The sequence below is a fragment of the Bos indicus genome, chromosome 9, assembly GCF_029378745.1.
Source record: "Bos indicus isolate NIAB-ARS_2022 breed Sahiwal x Tharparkar chromosome 9, NIAB-ARS_B.indTharparkar_mat_pri_1.0, whole genome shotgun sequence".
Classification (NCBI taxonomy): domain Eukaryota; kingdom Metazoa; phylum Chordata; class Mammalia; order Artiodactyla; family Bovidae; genus Bos; species Bos indicus.
The window spans coordinates 9,475,041-9,495,089 of NC_091768.1; the positions used below are offsets into that span (position 1 = coordinate 9,475,041).

General features: G+C 41.8%; 1 protein-coding gene across 1 annotated transcript in view; it reads right to left on the bottom strand.

Annotated features, from left to right (window-relative positions):
• COL9A1 (collagen type IX alpha 1 chain) overlaps positions 1–20,049 on the bottom strand; it is a 90,085-nt gene that overhangs the window by 9,353 nt on the left and 60,683 nt on the right. The window contains 8 exon segments of the mRNA XM_070795675.1: positions 6,312–6,500; positions 8,341–8,395; positions 8,669–8,815; positions 12,603–12,635; positions 14,047–14,091; positions 14,957–14,992; positions 15,488–15,559; positions 16,138–16,191. Of these exon segments, the coding sequence (XP_070651776.1) occupies positions 6,312–6,500; positions 8,341–8,395; positions 8,669–8,815; positions 12,603–12,635; positions 14,047–14,091; positions 14,957–14,992; positions 15,488–15,559; positions 16,138–16,191 (631 nt within the window).

Genomic DNA, 20,049 nt, shown 5'->3' on the forward strand with positions numbered 1-20,049 from the left:
CCATCTCAATCTTGAAGCTGGCACAAAGCTTAACAAGAAACACAATAGCAGTTTCACTGAAGTCAGAACATTATTAATACAAACACGCCCACTTTATCACTATTATTATTTGGTTTGAGCCATCCCTGCTTTCAGGTGATATGACTGTTTTCTTAAACCCTAGAAAATCAACTCAAAACCTACTATAGACAATAAGAGAATTCAGCGAGGTACAAAATACATGGAAATCAATATTTGTTATATATATAAACAACAGCCAGTTATAAGATGCAGTGAACAAAAGTCTCATTTGTAATGATGACTAAATCATCAATAACTAGGAAAAGAAGTTTAATCAGAAATATGCAAATCCAATATGAGAGAAAATTGAGGGAACTTCCCTGGGGGTGCGGTCGCTAAGAACCCACCTTCCAGTGCAGGAGACACGGGTTCCATCCCTAGTCCAGGAAGAGTCCACACGCGACAGAGCAACTGAGCCTGTGCGCCGCGGTTACCGAGCCCTCGCTCCAGAGCCCATGAACCGCAATGACTGAAGCCTGCCTGCCAAGCCCGTGTTCCACAACACGAGAAGCCCGTCCACCACAAGGAAGAGCGGCCCCCGCTCACCACTAGAGAAAAGCCTGTGCAAAGCGGCGAACACCCGCCGCAGACAAAGAAAGAAATACGTAACTCTTTAAAAAGAAAGAAAGAAAACTGAACAGAAGCTTAAAACAATCTAAATATCCATTAAAGAGATATATACACTATGGAACTTCCACGGAGTGGAATATTATGCGTGGGTAAAGAAGAATCAGGAAGAAGGTTTGTGAAATGATGCCCAAGACATTGTTAAGTGTAAAAAGCAAGGCCCAGATGACTTACTAAAGGACAATGTGATTTGTTGCTAAAAGGACATAGGGAAAATATATATATATTCATAGATCCTTTATAGAATCGCTGGTAAGGGTATATCGAAAACTAAGAACAGCGATTCCCTAATGGAAGGATAAAGGAAACCAGGCAGATAGGAGACAGGGATGGGACAGACACTCTTCACTGAGTGTTTTTTAATACATTTAAAAACTCTTGAACCATGTAAATTTAGCATCACCAAAAATAAATTAATGAAGTTTCAAAATGTAAACTGCGCTGTCACAGTGCCTAGGTTTCGTTTCTGTCTTGTTATTTATAGGGAAGGTATTTTGGATTGCAGCCAACCATGTGCATTTGCAAGACTGCTGATTGAATTCAGGAATTCAGCAGCCACACAACAAAACCTGCATTCATTATCCTGGCCCCTGCAGAGGCCAATCTTAGAAACCTGGCCTCATTAACAAAACACCCTAATACCTTAGTTAACAGGTGTTAAATGACATTGACTATGCCTAGTAGAAGACAACTTCTACTACCCATTAGCCAAGTAGTATGCTATTATTATACTATATCCTTAGAAGATGCAATGGCGTTTCACAATAAGTTCTGTATGTAATCTTTTTATCCAAATATTCGTATCAATCCATCCTCATTAAATATCGACAGGTTTGTTACAATTTAAAAAACAAAATCACGCACAGAAAGAAAACAGGAAGAATATCTGTACAACCATCTGTGCATTTGTCAAATAGTCAAAAATCTCTAATTAAGAAATGAATGTTTAGTAATCATACTTTGACTTTAGCTGTGAATGTCCTTGTGTGAACATTTATATGATGAATCAACATTTTAAAGATAATTTAAATTTTATAAATATTATGTAAGGATATACATAATATTCAAGCTCAGCTTGAACTCATATATAAACTAGCTATTTTTTACACTCATCATCAATATGATATTACTATAGTAGGAAGATATGACAATTAGCATTTTAAAAACTAACAGCTTATGCTCTCTTGTTAACTTGGCAATTTAAATGTCATTTCACTGTAATTCTCAAGGCTGGCAGTGAGAAAGTGCCACATTTTCTGAAAACACAAGATGAAGATTATAAATTAAAATGCAACTTTCACGGAGATAGTGACAGTTAAGCACATTCTAGCATGAAGCCACACCAACTTCAAAATGTTTGCAAGGAATAAGACCACTGCCTCTTTAAAACAACATATATATATATGTGTGTGTGTGTAAACCAAGTCATAGGAAAAAATGGATATAAGGGGTGAAATGATGTGAAATTTCTGGAGAGATATGAAAACCTTAACAAAAAATCATAATCCTAGAACTGAAAAATACAAGATCTGAAAGTAAAAACTCATTGGATGGAATTGCCAGCATATTTGGACACTGCAGAATGAAGGGAACACAGCGTGGTAACATTAATTAACAGCACTGTATGATATGTAGAATAACATCTTTTACAAATCAAAGAAAAGACCCTTGTCTTAGCTTCGATGCTCTTTCTGGAGGTCAGTCATGGAAAAACACGTTCTCGACAGGCCCAGGACACAGCCACACTGCAGCCTGCGGCAGCTACGCTGTGCAGGCTCTGCTCCCCGCAGGGTTACTCTGCTTCAGCAAACACTGGCCACATCTTCCTCCAAGATGTAGAGAGCTGGCCTGGGAGCTAAAGCCCACCTCTGTTAGCCTGTTGTGTCAGAAAGGACATATAAAAAGCTTATAAAAGATGCTTTGGATACAGTAGGAAGGGGATAGACACTTTGAGTAGAAAAATAGCTTTTTATGTTCAGAGTGGGGGAATCTAGAGAAATTCATATTGCTCCAAAACTGCTACTGAATCCATCTATTTGGAAGCTATACTCTGCTCCATCCTCAATCGAGGATGAACACCGGAAAAGGTGAGGCTCAGGTGTGCCGGTGTACTTTCCCTAGCTGTCACTGACACAGAGACATGTCTGCTTGAGGTCCACTAAAAGATTTTAAAATACAAACAGCCTGTCTCAAAGGGGCTTAAAATTAACAAACCACAAACATTTATAAAGAGTATTTAGGACAAGAAAGACTTATTTAATTCTAAGAAAAGTGAACCCAGGGCCAGTCAGGGGTCACCTTTCATGAAATGAGCACACAGCCCTAACACGTTTGCGTAGAAGTGTGTAAGACATGTCGGCAAAAACAAACAAAATACTCAAACACAATGGAAGCTTTGAGTGTGGTCTGAGGCTTATTTCTACTAGCTCCTGTTAAAAATGTTCCGCTGTGTTTTTCCAAGTAACTTTTAAGGAAAAAAACAGTAATTTGATTAAGATACAGCCTGAACTGTTAAAAGCTTAGTAAAACTGGTTTATTAATAGTTAAACTTGTCTGCTTAGGAATTTCCCTGGAAAACACCCTCAAAGTGACTATGGCAAACCCAGACTCCCATCATCCCTTCTCTTATTAAGGATGAAAAAAAAGGCAAAGAAACACATCTCTTCTCTGATCAGTAAAATGGTAAAGTTTCAAGTGGTGGAGTGTTTATTCTCAGGGAAAATTTGAGCTCTAAGCTTTGGGCGTTAGAACACCACGTGTTTTCTACTAAGTAGGACTATTAATGTCTGTGGAGGACAAGAAAGGTCAAGGCCAGCTACCTAGAACTGTACATCTTCAAACGTGTGTCAGCACTGAATCATATAGAAAATCTGATTATTCCTTTCTGCCCACATCCCAATCTTAACAAGTAAAACTGAGAGAAGATGCTGCTTTAATGGCACCCAATGGTAAGAAAGGCATGAAGGAGGGCAGGGAGAGAACGTCTTTAGAAAAAAGAAAAGAACAGCCTCACTTCTAGTTTATAAGTTATGTCATGAATCCTGCAGGAAACAGGAGGAAGTCCCAAATACGATCAAACTCTGCTTGATGGATGGACTCAGTGCCAGAGACACTTCTCGGGTTTCAAATATAGAAATATAGTTTTCTTTCCTCCAAAATAAGGTTCGCTTGCTGGGGCCCATCCAGCCCCACCCAGACACAACTCTGCACTGTGACTCCCAGCTTCCCAGGAAGTTTTCAGGTCATGTACGCGTGTTAGGAGTGCTCCTCAGTCCTGCGTGCACATTCAGATCACCTGCAGAATGTTTCTAAAGTCTGACACCAAGTAACCAGGTGGATAGTGGTAAAGAACCCGCCTGCCAATGCAGGGGACGGAGGAAACGTGAGTTCAGTCTCTGGGTAAAGAAGATCCCCTGAAGGAGAGCATAACAACCCACTCCAGGATTCTTGCCTGGAGCATCCCATGGATGGAGGAGCCTGGTGGGCTTACAGTCTGTAGTGTCACACAGAGTCAGACAAGACTGAAGTGACTTAGCACCAAGTAACCAAGCCAAGTAGATCGCAGTATCTGGGAAGGGGCTGCAGACACAGGCAGGGTTGAAGGCTCCTCGGGTAAGTTCCATGGGCAGCCCGGGCTGTCTCCCCTGGGCAGGCCGTCCTGACTCAGCAAGCACACAGATCTCTTCCTTCCTCAGACGGAAGATGGGACTTCAGGAGCTGGCTCCTACGAACTCAAGGTTAAGCTCAGCCCCCAAAATGGAGGCTTCCTTAGAGCCGAAGAAAACAGGGCTGTGATCCCCATCACCTTACAAGGCGGTCCTTCCCAGGGAAGACAGGCAACCGCCCTGCACGAGCACATCTCCGCTGGGGGCCCCTCTACAAAGTCTCTGCCTCAGGGAGCCTGGGTGGGCGGGAGGATCTGCCTTCCGAACAAGGTCTCTGGTGATGCTGAGGCCGCGGGGACCACTCTTGTGAATCACCGCTCCTTGGTGCCCTTTAGTGACCACATGCAGGCAGAGGAGTCACCGTGGGCTGGAGCACAACAGAGACAGCTAAGCCAACAGTCCGACCACGGTATGGGCTTCCCTAGAACAGTTTACGTTTGCGGGTGAGTGCGGCGTGATCACAGGGAGTACCTCCGGTATGAATTCCTGAACAGAAGCTCAGAGTGTGACCGAGATGAATGGCTAAGGGATCCTTTCAGAGAAGAGGTCCAGCTCTCTGTAAGCTGAACTCAGAGCTCTCTGCATAGATGACTCTGTCCAGCCTCCAAAAACATGGCAACTGTGCCAAATTCACAAGAGGCCCCAATTAGAGCTCTCTCTTTTTTTTTTTTAACATGCAGCTCTTTACATGCCAAAAAAAAAAAAAAATAGTGAACAACACTGTTCCAACTGAGGGTGTTGTGAGCTAAATGCATCTCCCATTCAATTATAGATCCAGAAAGACAGCTTGCTTGACCTCTGACCATTTGCACCATATTTATCCCTAATTGGAGCATCTCTGTCTAAAAAACAGAAATCCCTCTCTTGGTTTTTTTTTGTTTTTTTTTGTTTTTTTATTGAAGGATAATTGCTTTACAGAATTTTGTTGTTTTCTGTCAAATGGAAACTTACATTACCATATGTAAAATAGATAGCTAATGACAATTTGCTGTATGGCTCAGAAACCTCTCTTGTTTTTGACACCACGTCTTTCTGAAGTTCCCAGAAAGCTGTCAGTCACTCATCGTGATACAGAAACTCCAAACTTTTCATCCTTTTGGTCAATTATCCGGGGTACACTGGCCCCAAGCTGACCTACTCACCTGAACTAGCAAGCACCATCTGAGGCAGCCCATTCTTCTGCAAATTCTGCAGAATACCTAACACACTCACAATCCTATTTTCCTACAAGACACCGGTTTCAAGAGCTTAACTTGCTTTAAATAAAAGGAGAAACAAACTCTCTCACACCCTCTCAACATGTTAAATAAGGAATACGGTTGTACTTTAGAGCTGAAAAAAATAATCCATCAAAACAGATATACAATGTCACTCTTTAAAAGGAGAAGGGGGTTTCCCTGGTAGTCCAGTGGTTAAGACTCTGCGCTCCCAATGCAGCGGGCATGGGTGTGATCCCTGGTTAGGGAACTAAGACCCCATATGCATATTTTTGGCATGGCCAAAAACAAATAAATAAAAGAAGAGGGAGGCAGCTTTAACTTGCGATGAGATTTTTCTGACATCCTGCTAACAAGCCTCATTAGTTGAAGTAATAGATACACTCCAGAGCCAGTCGCCATCTCAGAAGACCTCTACAATGATTTCAGGGTCTCAAAAAACAAACAAAAAGTCTGAACGATCCTGAAGTTTATCTTGAACTACGACCAAAGCAGCATGACTGGAAAAGATCGAGACCAAAAGTCAAGGAACCTGAATTCTGGTATTGGGTCTATTGCCATCACACACCAAGGTCAAGAAAATACCAAATGACAGCTTTTTAATCTTCACCAGCCCCACAGAACAGAACGATAATTTCACGTCACAGACACCTGGCACTTGCCAGGACAAGTGAATTCACCTAAAAAAAGAAAAAAAATGGCCAGTGTGTGTTCCTGGTTCCACATGAGTAAAAGGCCTTACCTTTAGGGCCCCTCACACCGAGAGCACCAGGGGGACCCTTCATGCCCGGGAGGCCGCGGAGTCCCATCTGGCCCGGAAAGCCATTCTCTCCAGGGGGGCCCGGGGGGCCAGGGGGTCCAGGCAGTCCAGGGAGGCCCGAGGCTCCGGAGTCCGGACGCTTCAGACTCGCAGCCATCTGAGCAAAGTGCTCTACAAGGCAGTAAACAAAACCACCCACGGAAGTCAGAAACATGAAGGCGATTCAAGGGAAACGCGAACTATTTCAGGTGCCTTTTTTCTAAATGCTTCACCAGAGCTTCAGAACTGGGGGTGAGGGATGAATAAAGCTTGGTTGGTTTTCCCCCAGGGTTTCTGCCCCGAGGCATCGCTGATGCCACTGTGTTCAGCCCTCTGCGGGGAGAGCTGGTCCTGCTGCCTTGAGGCAGGGGAGAGGATAGAGGGATAGAGAACCTTAACCTTCAGGACCCAGCGTGTCCAAAAGGATAAGTGTGTCACCTGAACCTGGCTGGTTATCTGAAAACCCAGGATGGGAAGGAAGTGAGCTGCTCAACACAGCTGGAAGCAGACATCTTAAAGCTGTGTCAAAGCCAAGGACATTGTCCAGAATTAGTACTAAGACACCGTTTGAGACCTGGGCTCATGTGCTTAGCTTGAACATATTACTTTATGTGAAATATCCTGAGGATCCATGACTTGCTAATAATTCTCCTTCTCAAGTTTTTTTCATGCCTGGAAGATACACCAGACGTTAATGAGAGCCTGCTTCTTGGGAATGGTCACAATCTGTCTTTAAAAATTTATAACTGTGTAGGTGTTTTCAGGAACCATTAAATAGATCAAGAATCATCTACTAAAACCAGAGAATAAGAACATTTTCCCATTAAAATACTCTAAGGGAAATATTCTAGTGTAATGTTTTTTAAAGCTTTGGGTGTGAAGGAGAAAATGAATTCGAAACATATTTCTCACCAAAATTTCTAAATTGGTCATATATGAATACCCTAGGTGGGCCTTATTTAAGTGAGGGTTAGCATAAAGTCATACTTTTCTCAACATGAAATGCTTAAAATGGAAATATCCTTTCAAAATAATATGTCTTCAATATTGGTTTCCAAATATAGAGGTGACAATTTCATCCTGCAAAATTCTATGCATCTACTTGACAAGCTAGACTATCTCATGAACACATAAAAGGTAAGTGTTTCTTCATGACAGAATTAGTTCCAACTAGAATCAGACATCGAGAAGGCAATGGCACCCCACTCCAGTACTCTTGCCTGGAAAATCCCATGGATGGAGGAGCCTGGTAGGCTGCAGTCCATGGGGTCGCTAAGAGTCAGGCAGGACTGAGCAACTTCACTTTTACTTTTCACTTTCATGCATTGGAGAAGGAAATGGCAACCCACTCCAGTGTTCTTGCCTGGAGAATCCCAGGGACGGCGAAGCCTGGTGGGTTGCCGTCTATGGGGTCGCACAGAGTCGGACACGACTGAAGCATCTTAGCAGCAGCAGCAGCAGAATCAGACAATAAATAGGAACTGCCATAACTACAGATGAATTTAGATAAAGGTTAAGAAATGTGAAAATATATATCACCATTTTGGCAAAATTCCAGTTATAGATTTTCTACCTATGTGGTGCATGAATGGAAATAATGGCCTTAAGCTTCTTAAGGGCAGAAGTCTACTGATCATTTCTCATATAATCTGCAGAGAGAGCCTAGGTCAATGCCAGGGACACACCAAGGGGTAGGACATTTAGAAGGGAAAGAGCCTGAGAATTTGTTTTCCAAAGGAGGGGAAAAAGTATGTGTGTGTGTGTGTGTGTGTGTGTGTGTGCGCGCGCCTGTGTGTGTGTGTGTGTGTGTGCGTGCATGCCTGTGTGTAGGCTGACCCAGAAATGTACTACTTTTCCTTGAGGCTATAAGCAAATGGCAACAAACTGTACAGAACAGAAGTGAAATTAATACTATTGAAAATCCCCCACCTTTTAAAGCCTAGAAAAAGTCAAGCCATGACGATTTATTTACCTTGTATGACTCTCATGCAAACCTGCTTGATGTGCTGATCAGTCGGTGCTCTGCCCTGGGACGGAAAAGACAAAAGCCAGTTTGTCCACTAGCGAAGCCTACAAAGGGGGCATTGTTGAATGGAAAACCAACAGGCTGGGCAAGGGACCAGTGGCTGGATTTACAGGAGAACTGGCCCCACGCTCGCTGCGGAGCTGAGGTCGGGTGCCTCCCACCCCCACCTCAGCCCTCCCCCAGCCCCCCTCCAGCCCCCCTCAAGCCCCCGGCTCCCAGCCCCGCCAAGGGGCGGCACCTCAAGGGGAAAACCGCGGAGCCGGCCCGCACTCACCGGGGGGCCCTGGATCCCGGGCAGGCCGGTGGCGCCCTGCTCCCCCTGCACGCCGCGCGGGCCGGGCGGGCCTCGGGGTCCTTCCTCTCCAGGAAGCCCCCGGCTGCCTTCGGGTCCCCTCACGCCAGGCTCCCCAGGGTTCCCCGCCTGGAACACAGGGACGCATGTTAAGTCCAGCTTGAACACAAGGAGGGCGCCTGCTTCAGATTGAAATAAGCACTGACATGAAACTGTAGGTTCACCGACACTGCCTCCCAAGTTAAAAATCTAAGCACCAGTAGGTGTTGCCTCAGAGGTTACAAAGCCTCAAGGTGAAAATCCGTCATGCCACACAATTAACTCTCCAGTCTCTCAGAATTCCAATTCAAGTAAACATTTTAAAGATCTTTCTTTGGGGCCTAGATATTATTTCTAAAGTTTAAAATCACGTTCTTCATACTTTAAGCCATTTCTGAGAGCAAGTTTGTTTTTAATTAAACGTGTTAACTCTTTGGGGCCACAGAAAGACTACTGAGTTCATAAGACATGTTACACTGTGTATCACCAATACGAAAGCATAAAATAAAGATATTTCCAAGAACATAAATTATTTAGCCTTTATAACATTCTTTGGAGAATCTGAGGAAGCCAGATGTATCCAGGAATTATAAAACACTAACGTGAATTAAATCAACACATTTAAAATGCTGCATTTAAAATACCAGAACAAAAAGAGTGAGTCCATAATTTATCTAAGGATACAGGAAGTTAAAAATCTAAATATTAAAAGATGTTTAAACCACTACAATATTGTAAAATAATTAGCCTCCAATTAAAATGAATAAATTTATAAAAAAAATAAAACTTATCAAAAAATAAAGATGCTTAAAAAAACAAATCAATTATTTCCTTAAAATGAAACCATATACCAGTTAAATTTTTCATCTGAAAGCAGACCACTAAAAGCATATTTACAGTCCTCATCTACAAAAACTGTTTTAAAGAGAAACTAATTTTTTGTTAAGCTACCTCCAGTGGAATTTGTGGCATAGCAGTTACAGTGACTGCTATTTACAGAATAAAAATGAGAAGATAAAAGTGAAAGAGCGTGGGGGAATGCCACTGCTCTAGATCTGATATTCATAAAGCTGCTCCGTCCAGCTTCCTTTTCATACCAACGTTTCTCTAAGAAAAGTCAACTCATTCAAACGTTCAGATGTTTTAAACTGAAGGAAAAATGGTAATGAAGCGATGCTTCCACCAGACACATCTTAAGAAAGCTCAGGGAGTATGCTTTTTCCAATCTCTTTGTACAAAAAAAAAATGGTATTCATCTAAGCCAACTTGTCAAAACTGCTTCTTGAAGAAATTATGGCTTAAAAAGATTTCCTGAGAGTCAGGTTCAAGGGAGACAGCTAAGGATGTGCTGTGGAACTAAAGCTGGGTATTGTCAGGTCACTAGAATGCAAGGTATAGCAACTTCTAAAAAAGTCCAGTGTGTGTGTGCTCAGTCGTGTCCAACTTTTTGTGACTCTTTGGACTATAGCTTGCCAGATCCCTGTCTATGGAATTTTCCAGGCAAGAATACTGGAGTGGGTTGCCATCCCCACTCCAGGGGCTCTTCCCAACCCAGGGATTGGACCCGCTTCTCTTACATTCCTGCATTGCAGGCGGGTTCTGTACTAGTGCCACCTGGGAAGCCCAGACTGCTGCTGCTGCTAAGTCGCTTCAGTTGTGTCCGACTCTGTGCAACCCCATAGACGGCAGCCCGCCAGGTTCCCCTGACCCTGGGATTCTCCAGGCAAGAACACTGGAGTGGGCTGCCATTTCCTTCTCCAGTGCATGAAAGTGAAAAGTGAAAGTGAAGCCACTCAGTCATGTCTGACTCTAAGTGACCCCACGGACTGCAGCCTACCAGGCTCCTCCCATGGGATTTTCCAGGCAAGAGTACTGGAGTGGGTTGCCATTGCCTTCTCCCGGGAATCCCAGACGCTACATTTTAATTTCATCAGTATTCCTTGGGTAGTGACAGAAAAGATGGGGTGGGAAGGGAGGTGATCAATCAAGAGCTAATTCCTAGTACTGCATCCAAATTTATGATTCGGAAGAATGGCACTGAAACATGTATAATATCATATATGAAACAAATCGCCAGTCCAGGTTCAGTGCATGATACTGGATGCTTGGGGCTGGTGCACTGAGACGACCCAGAGGGATGGTACAGGGAGGGAGGCGGGAGGGGGGTTCAGGATAGGGAATATGTGTATACCCGTGGCAGATTCATGTTGATGTATGGCAAAACCAATACAATAGTGTAAAGCAATTAGCCTCCAATTAAAATAAATAAATTTATATTAAAAAATAAAAATAAAAGAAAAATAAATAAATGAAATTAACTCACTTTGACACCTGCATTGTTCATCCATCTTTCTCTTTTATAACTTGACTTCTTGCCTTTGAACATTACTGATTATTTCTAGACAGTGAGGTAGGATTTCCATTATCAGATTCCATCCAGGCTTACCCTTTACAGTGTTTCTCAATCCTAAACCATTTCTGTCGAAGATTCTAAGGCATAGAGGTCGTATGTACACAGGTGTGTGCATTTGTGTGTGTGTTAGTCATTCAGTCATGTCCAACTCTTTGAAACCCCATGAACTGTAGCCCACCAGGCTCCTCTGTCCATGGAATTCTCCAGGCAAGAATACTGGAGTGGGTAGCCATTCCCTTCTCCAGGGATCAAACCTGGGTCTCTTGTATTGCAGGAGGATTCTTTACCATCTGAACCACCAGGAAGTCCAGTATGCACACAGGAAAGATAATATAAAACTTTCCATATCAAGGCTGTGTGAAGAGCTCTGGGCGGGACACTGTAACCAAGGCTGGGTGTGTCCTCCCAGAGAAGGCTGGGTAGAGGATTGGGCTAAATGCTTAGGTAGGAGGTGCTGATCTACGGAAAGAGAAAGAGTGCCCCAAAATAGGAGAATAGCACATGTCATTAAACAGCATATGCCAAGTAAAAAGAACCACAAACAGATGACATCCAGAGAGGTCAGAGATGAGGCTGGTGAGGCTGCAACTGCTTCATTGAAGGCTTTGTATTCTTTTCCAAGAGTCTGATTTTATTCTACAAATGCTATTCTTGAAGGGTTTTAAGCACAAGAGGGATAGATATGTAAGCTTTATCTTTTAATCTAGATGTCACTTGACATCTGTTGGACAGAGAGGAGTGGCAGGGAGTCCAGACAAAGGAAGGTCTTGGGGATTAATGGAAGTTCCTGATAGATGCCCTTGACACTGAAGTCTGAGCTTCATCCTTTCTCCTTGTAATATCTTAAATTTGTTATTGTATTAGGGTGTATATTCCTTTCAAAGTAGCAAGAGATTCTAGGTTTGCTACTAATTGATTATATAATTCTGAATACATCTAATCTCTTTGCACATCAGATTAGTTTCTGAAAAGTGATAAACTGAAGGAGATGATCATTTTCTAGCCCTAATAATTATCCATATTTTCTTGTGTACCATGCCTATATCTTACTTCTCCAACTAGAACACACAGGATATTATGAAAATTACTGAAATATTTGCAATGATACGACTGACAATGAAATTCAGTTATGTTCTTGTCACTGCAAAGCACAGGTCAGTTCTTGTAAAACAATTCATTTGTGGAAGAAATTACAATATATACTCAGTGAGCCATTTATAATATGAAAAAAAAAAAAACTTCCTTTAGAGTGGTTAGGTCGAAAGGCAGATCGATTTACACTGTTATGAGTTTTTTCTCCTTTGAACTAATTCACTACTTAAAGCATAAATTCAGACATTAACTTCCTTAAAGGTGAGTCCTTTTAGAATTGAATTTTACAGAATGATTTCATAAAGCAAAGCATTCTGTTTTATGGCTTTATTGATATTTTATTTTTATACCATTACTATTCATTATACTTACAGATCCCTTTGGGCCAGGTAATCCTATATCTCCCTAAATCAATAAAATGAAATCATATTAGAACAATGTATTCACATTTGATAGTTTACTAAAAAACACTGAAAAGTTTATCATGCTGCCAAAGTCAATAGAAAGCCATGAACAGAAGAACCCTGACACTGCAGGAAAAAAATATGAGTCAAAATTTGGATTCTGGTCCCAGTTCTGCCATTTAACTTTATGACCCTGTGTAAACTCTGTAAACCCCCAACCTTTGGCTAACTCGTCTGTTAAATAGTAGGGTTGAATCAGGGCTCTCTAAGGTTCCATCCAGATCTAAAATGCTAAATGTTGAGAATTAAAACATGTAAGTCAAAAGATATTAAACTAGCATGCTGTTATAAAACATAATAGACATCTAAATCAAATGACTTCATTTTTGAAATTCTAGCAGTGTTCTTAAAAATCCCTCAAATCAAATATGCATGCTTTAAAAAAAAAAAAAAAACTTGCATATCTCCTACCACTAGCTCTAGGTATGAATTCAGCTCACGTTAGCACATTGGTGCATGTTCATTACAAAACAGGATGATTTTTAAACATTCTCTCAGCTTATAAAATGAACAGTTTCAACAGAATATAAAATTGAAATCATCCTTTTCTAGTTTATCTAATTAGGAAGCTAATTAGATAATTAGATAAACTAGTTATCTAAAGCTTCCAGTTAGGAAGCTTTGTCTAATTCAGATGTTACATTTATATTAACTCTAAATCCTAAAAAACCTGAATAAAATATTATTCAGCATTTTCCCCTGAACTAAAAACCCTCTGAAACTATTTTCTGAGAACGCTGTCAGTCCCACAGCAAAGGACCAAGTGTAAGTTTCCACACTAGGTAGGTCCTGTTTGATTACTTTGTAACCGGAAGGAAGAGCAGGCAGGTAGAAGTGCTGCAGGCAGTGATGACTTGTTCTCCTTCTCCCCGCCTTCCTAGAGGTTCAGCAGAAGCCTCCTCTGGAGTTGGTTTTAGACTCCAAAAGACCGTGCAAAACACCCACAGTCAAGCTTGTGACCACAGCTTTCTATCTACAATAAACTATTAATATAAACCACGATAAAGCTTTAGCTTTGTTTCCATGATAGGCACTATTCATAGACTTTCTGCAGTCATATAAGAATCACCTGGAGTTTCTAGATGGAAAAAAATGAGCAAATGTGCCCTCTAAAGGGAACTCTTGGTCCTCCCAGTGCTTTAGGCCAGGTCTACCCACGCCAGGGTATTTCCCCTGCATTTTACTTGACCTTGGCTCAGTTCCGGGGGGTGGTTTGCAAGTTTATGTAAGAAACATCTTAGCCCTGAAAGAAGTCAGCAAGTATAGCAGGGCCGGAGAAAAGAAGAAGGAAATATATCTGATTCAGTTCAAAATCAATGAGGCTCCACCAATATCCAGGAAAAATGTCTTACGAGTTCACCCCTTTCTCCAGCTTCACCCTCTTCACCAGAGGCACCCTAAAAATTAAAAGTCACATTTTAAAAGTTCTTAGTCCCTTGGTTCAAATTTACCCAGTCAACACTGATAAAAATTCAGAAGTTCCCACAGTGCTCCCAAGGTCACACAGAAATACGACATGTCCTTAATGGTTTTCCAATCTAGCTGTCAGGGGCTAGTCCAACCCAGGACACAGATCAGAGAAAAGCCAGAAGGTGAAGTTGAGTTTCAGCTAAAGGTAAGGATGAATGACTGTGTCAGCAATTGGATAATTAGGAAAGACTTAAAAAGGGCTCTTATAAGTGGGGGGGAAAAAAAAACCTCAGGACAAAAACTAACTCTAATTCATATGCATTGTATTTGCTAAGTTCTTAGTGAAGAAAAACCAAAACACTGTGATGAGGCTATGGAGGCTCCATCAGACTGGAGTAAACCCATCTGGTGAACTAGAGAGAGGGCCACTCTTTTCAAAGGAAGGACAGGGTGTATTCTGGAAGGCAGAGCCACCGTTAGCTTGGATTTTTAAAACAGTAGATAAGGTTACAAACCTAATTAGACCCTGGGTCTCACCCACTATACAGGGTGCTCAAGGCTGGTACACTGGGACCACCCTGAGGGATGGGATGAGGAGGGAGGTAGGGGGGGGTTTCAGGATGGGGGACACATGTACACCCATGGCTGATTCATGTCAGTGTATGGCAAAGACCACTACAGTATTGTAATCAGCCTCCAATTAAATAAATAATTTTAAATAAATAAATAAATAAAGCCCTTGGAGCCTCCACATTCTACCCACACCAGCCGATCAGCCCGTGCCCCCTGCTGGTGAAACACATTAGCACACGTTAAACACACATTTCACAGGATTCCAATGCCCGGACCTACCTGTTCACCCTTTGGACCAGGTTCACCAACTACACCCTGCAATGAATAAAACATGTTTTTTCAGTATTTTGAGGTTTTTAACTATACAATCTCAAGTGAACCAACTCCCCTACTGGGCTGGTGAACAGGAACAAGGATGAATAATCTCCATCTCCTCACTCTCTAGCCGAGTCGCATCAGACCTGGAGAAACTGACAACTGTGCAAAATCACTGGTGACCTGAAGTGCCCTCTGACCACATCCATGTTAATGTGACGAGTAAGAGCAGAAATAGAGAACTGAATAGGAAGTGTGATTACAGCTGAAATTTTTCCTTTACTCGGCTTTTATTTTTCTTCCATCTGATAAATGATTAATAGGTTGTTTTGCTTCTTAATCTCAGCTCTCTGTAATTTTAGAAATCTTTCTTGATAGTTCTCTATGGCAATGTCTAGAAAAATTCTCCATTGGGCCAAAAGCAAGCTTGGTTTCTCAACATAGTAGAAATTACCCTTCCAAATAAGGAACTTTCCAGAGGGCTGGGTATCTTACCCTGTCACCTTTCATCCCAGGAAGTCCAGGGGGGCCAGGTAAGCCAGGGAGGCCGGGGCTGCCAAGAGAACCCTGAAATAAAACACATCCCCCAGACCCGCTGTTACTGCGACGCTGAAAGTACACACACCAGACGTAACTCATGCCTAGAAGTGCTGAGGTTGGTTTAACATTGCTGCTCAGACTTCCCACTCTCCCAGATCTCAGGAGAAGACAGTCAGGCCCTCCTCCATCCCACTTCTGAGCTCCCCGATTCCTGGGTTTGTACCCCTTCCCAACAGTGGGCTCTTTGAGCTGAGTCCCTGCCTCCCCAGCTGTGTAAACATCACCGCTGGAGAAGTGAAAGGCAGCTTTCACACATGGTTCTCTCCCAGTCCAAGAACAACCATGGCCAAATGGAGCACTTCGTATCTCCCCCAGTTTTAAAATAAATGCTACAAACCATACTGATTAAAATACCCTCTGAGGGTCTCCTAGATTTAATTTGAAATTCCCCATTTACATTTCACATATTCACATAGGAACAGAAACCAAACAAGGATGATTCGATTACCCGTTGCAAATTGCTTTTCTCTCTTTGCTCCCTTGTAAAATTTTATTATGTTTTGCATAAAGCAAATCCACTGCTGAGGACTAGAAATGCTACTTACCAGTTTACCCGGTGGCCCTGGGGGTCCCACTGGTCCTACTTCACCTCTGCTGCCCTAGAAACACACAAGCAGGACAGTCAACCAGGCGGTCTGCCGAAATGCAAATGTATGTTTACTACATCAACAAAGCAATCAAGCTACCTAGGTTTCTGTCTACACATATATAAAGGTCACCAAAGTATTCTCCCCGTCTTCGACTGAAGGCAGAGACCTTTGTATAAACTGTCTGCAGCCTCCTCAGCGTTCATCCTGAGCTCTGAAAGGCCTTACGCTGCTCATTGTGAATAGAGACTGTTCGATAGACATCACTCCTGAAACATCTACAGGAAGTAGCAATTAGGAATTTTCAGCACGTACATCACCATCCAACTTAGATTATGGTTATTTGTGTACACGCTTTATCCTCTCATTTAGACTATGTGTTCTAGAGGTATACGCATAGTAAAATTTTGAATTCCACATAATTGTCTAAAACCCAGAGTAAATCTCAGGTCTACAGTACATTTTAAAGCAGTCGCTGGCAAATGACCTTGAACCTCAGAAGAGTGAAAAGACTCAGGACAGAGATGTTTGCCTTTAAATTACCTCTGCGACTTCAAAAGGACACATGTAGAAGAAATTCATAAAGTTTCCGAAATAATTCGTTGTGCCACTCATTCTACATATGTCTTAAAAGATTAAAGACTTTGGAAAGTACAGTTTATAATGTAGTTGCACCAGAAGAACACTCTAATTTCATTCTGTGAACTAATTTCATTTTTTTATTGGAAACACTAAGCCCTTTGAGAAAAGGAATCATATGAACTCTTCCATTTCTTTCCCTGAGAATTTCATACACTTTTATGAAATCTGCTAAAAGCTTGTTTCATTTCTAATGAAAGTTCAACTAAGTTGAACGCTGAGTTTGCTGGATAAATAATTACATTTCCTGGATGATGTACATGAAAATGAAAGTAGTCTTTTGAGTTTGTTTGTGTTTCAAATGATATGACAACTTCATATTAATGCTTGATATTTATAAGTGCTTCTGATAAGATTATCCTGATCTGACCCATACACTATTCATTCATCTATAAAAAGAACAAAATGTCAAGAGCCATAAACTTTCTGCATTTTCAATTGCTCTAAAGGATCAAGAAATGTCAGCCAAATTACAAGCCTCTATGAGCTATAATTTCATGACAGCCGTTTCTTATGACTTATAGGTGATTTAAACAAAATGTTCTTAAGTGCTTTAAGCTAAAGCTGAAGCTCCAATACTTAGGCCACCTGATGCGAAGAGCAGCCAACTCACTGGAAAAGACCCTGAGTCTGGGAAGGATTGAGAAGGGGAGAAGGGAGTGACAGAGGATGGTTGGATGGCTTCACCGGCTCAACAGACATGAGTTTGAGCAAACTCCAAGAGATAGTGAAGGACAGTTAAGTGTTTTACAAAAACTTTCATGTGAATGTTCTGTCTAATGTATGAGTCTGAATGACACATTGGTCCTTAACCCTTATGAGCAGCCTGGAAGCCCAAAGCAGTGCCTCATGAGGACAGATGCTGGAAAGAGGCAAGTCAGGTGAAAGCCAGCCACTATGATAGATTGTTCTTTGTGTCTCTACACAGAAAGGTTGGGTTTTACCCCATTACTTTGCTCCAGAACTTTGAAGTTCAAGGTAGATTTTCTTCAGTATATCTGCTCTGCTGGCATTTTCTAATTATTTCTGAATTGCATCCTGATTGAGATCCTAAATATAATTGGGATAAAATTACCTTAATTCACAGAACAACTAATAGTCACTGGTGGAAAAGATAATTAATCGTGTCAGAAAGGGAAAGCAAGGTTCTTGACACAACCTCAAGTATTCATTTCTAAGTAAATGAACCATTATGTCATCCTATCCCAGACAAAGATGATTGATATACCTTTTTTTGTCTTCCACAAACCAAAGGGCTAAACGAAAATAAAGGATTATGTAAACTTTCACTTACTTTTTGGAGAGATTAATCATCTTTTCAGGCAAATACAAAGATTCTCTGCTGGAATCTTATTTTCTCTGTCTTTCACGAGCTGGTATTATCCAGTTCCTAGTCTTTTCCAAGCCCCAGCAGCCCTTGGTAAAACCAATAAAGAGCTCAGAACCCAACCTAGGTAGCCCAGGCTGCTGACCTACAGCCACAACAGGGCCACACACAGGTCCGAGGGAGGGGTGGGTGACATGGTGAGCAGTCACTCTCCCGCCCCTGCACAAATACACGGCATGTGGGGCTTTGTTTTTATTTTACTTCTGTCCTATAAATCCTTTGCCATTCTGAACTTAGGCATTTCTATAGAAATTATTTCACTGTGAAAAAAAATTTAATGTTTATTTTCACAATGACCAAACAGCTATAAATGTTAGAGCAAGATATTCTCATGGCCATTCTGAAGATTTCTATGTGTTCTAAAAACATGCATATTCTTCCCCTTAGTTCTTTAATTTCACGTGTAACTAAGATGAGCATGAGCAATCAAGACAGAAACAGTAATCTTTAAAAACACAGGTTAAACTAAATACATCCTGCAGGGAGCCATTCACCCTAACCTGGTAACCACACGTGTGCTAAATAAATGATAAATCTCTAATGTTTCAACAGCTGTAGTGAAGCCATATTTTCAGATGTGGCCAGGGAGGTTGGTAGGGAAATAGTTATTCTGCCACATGGCTGATACTGCAAACCTCATGACAAAAGTCACGGCTTTTAACAAGAGAATTGGAAGGAACCAGAACAAAAGGCAAAATCCTACCACTGAAAATGTGAAGACCATTAAGAAAATGCTCTATTTTTTCTCTTGAGTGCTCTGAGCCACCATATGTATCTCCAACATATAAAGATACATCTGCCAATTCATCTCTATTTAAGAAGTCAATCAAAGCTTTAAAAAAGATGCAGATTTCTACCAGTAATTGCCAACTCTGCCCAAGCATCAGAATCCCCTAAGCAGTTGTTAGAAATATATTTCACTGGTGTCTTCACCACCCCACCTTTCCATTCCCCTCCACCGCCCACCCCTCAGCCCCAAGTCCTGATTCTGAAGGTCTGGGTAAGACCCAGGAATCTGTTGGGGGTCGTGTTCTGTTTCAATGTCTTCACCAGCTTTGCTTAGACTTTTGTTGAATGCTCACTGCAGAAGTTCCATAAACACTAAACTCTTAAATTTGCTAAATATGTTTTGTATTATTAGAATTTGCCAAGCTAACTTCAAACAAACGATATCCAGCAGAGCCTTGACTTTGGAGGCACTGGAGCGTGGAGGTGAGGATCTGGACACTCAGCCCCAGGACCGGGTCTGAAGTCCAGCTCTGCTGTGCACCAGCTCAGTCCAGGCAGGCACCTCAACCCTTCTGTGCTAGTAACAATAGTGTTAGCCGCTCAGTCGTGTCCAACTCTTAGCGACCCCATGGACTGTAGCCGCCAGGCTCCTCTGTCCATGGGGTTTTCCAGGCAAGAACACTGGAGTAGGTTGCCAATCCCTTTCTCCGGGAGATCTTTTTGACCCAGGGATCGAACCTGGGACTCCTGCATTGTGGGCAGATTCTTTACCATCTAAGCTACAGGGAAGCTCTTCATCTGTTTCCTCATCTGTTAAGAGGGTTTTGAGAGGATTAAATAGATACATGAAGCACTTAGTACAATATCCAGTTCATAGTAAACACCACAGATATGCTAGTTACTATGCTTATCCAAGGTTTTATCCAAGGAATAAAGACATCAGTCAAAACTATGGTTTTCAATCAAATGATTCATTACATGTTCTTTGTCTTTCAAACCTCCCAGATTTCTTTAAAAGCACAAGTCGTGCTTGGGGAAAAATGTCTCTAGTCCTCATTTTTTGAGTTTCTGTCAAGACCATTGATCACCAAGAAGGCACTCGTTTTATAAGCAAA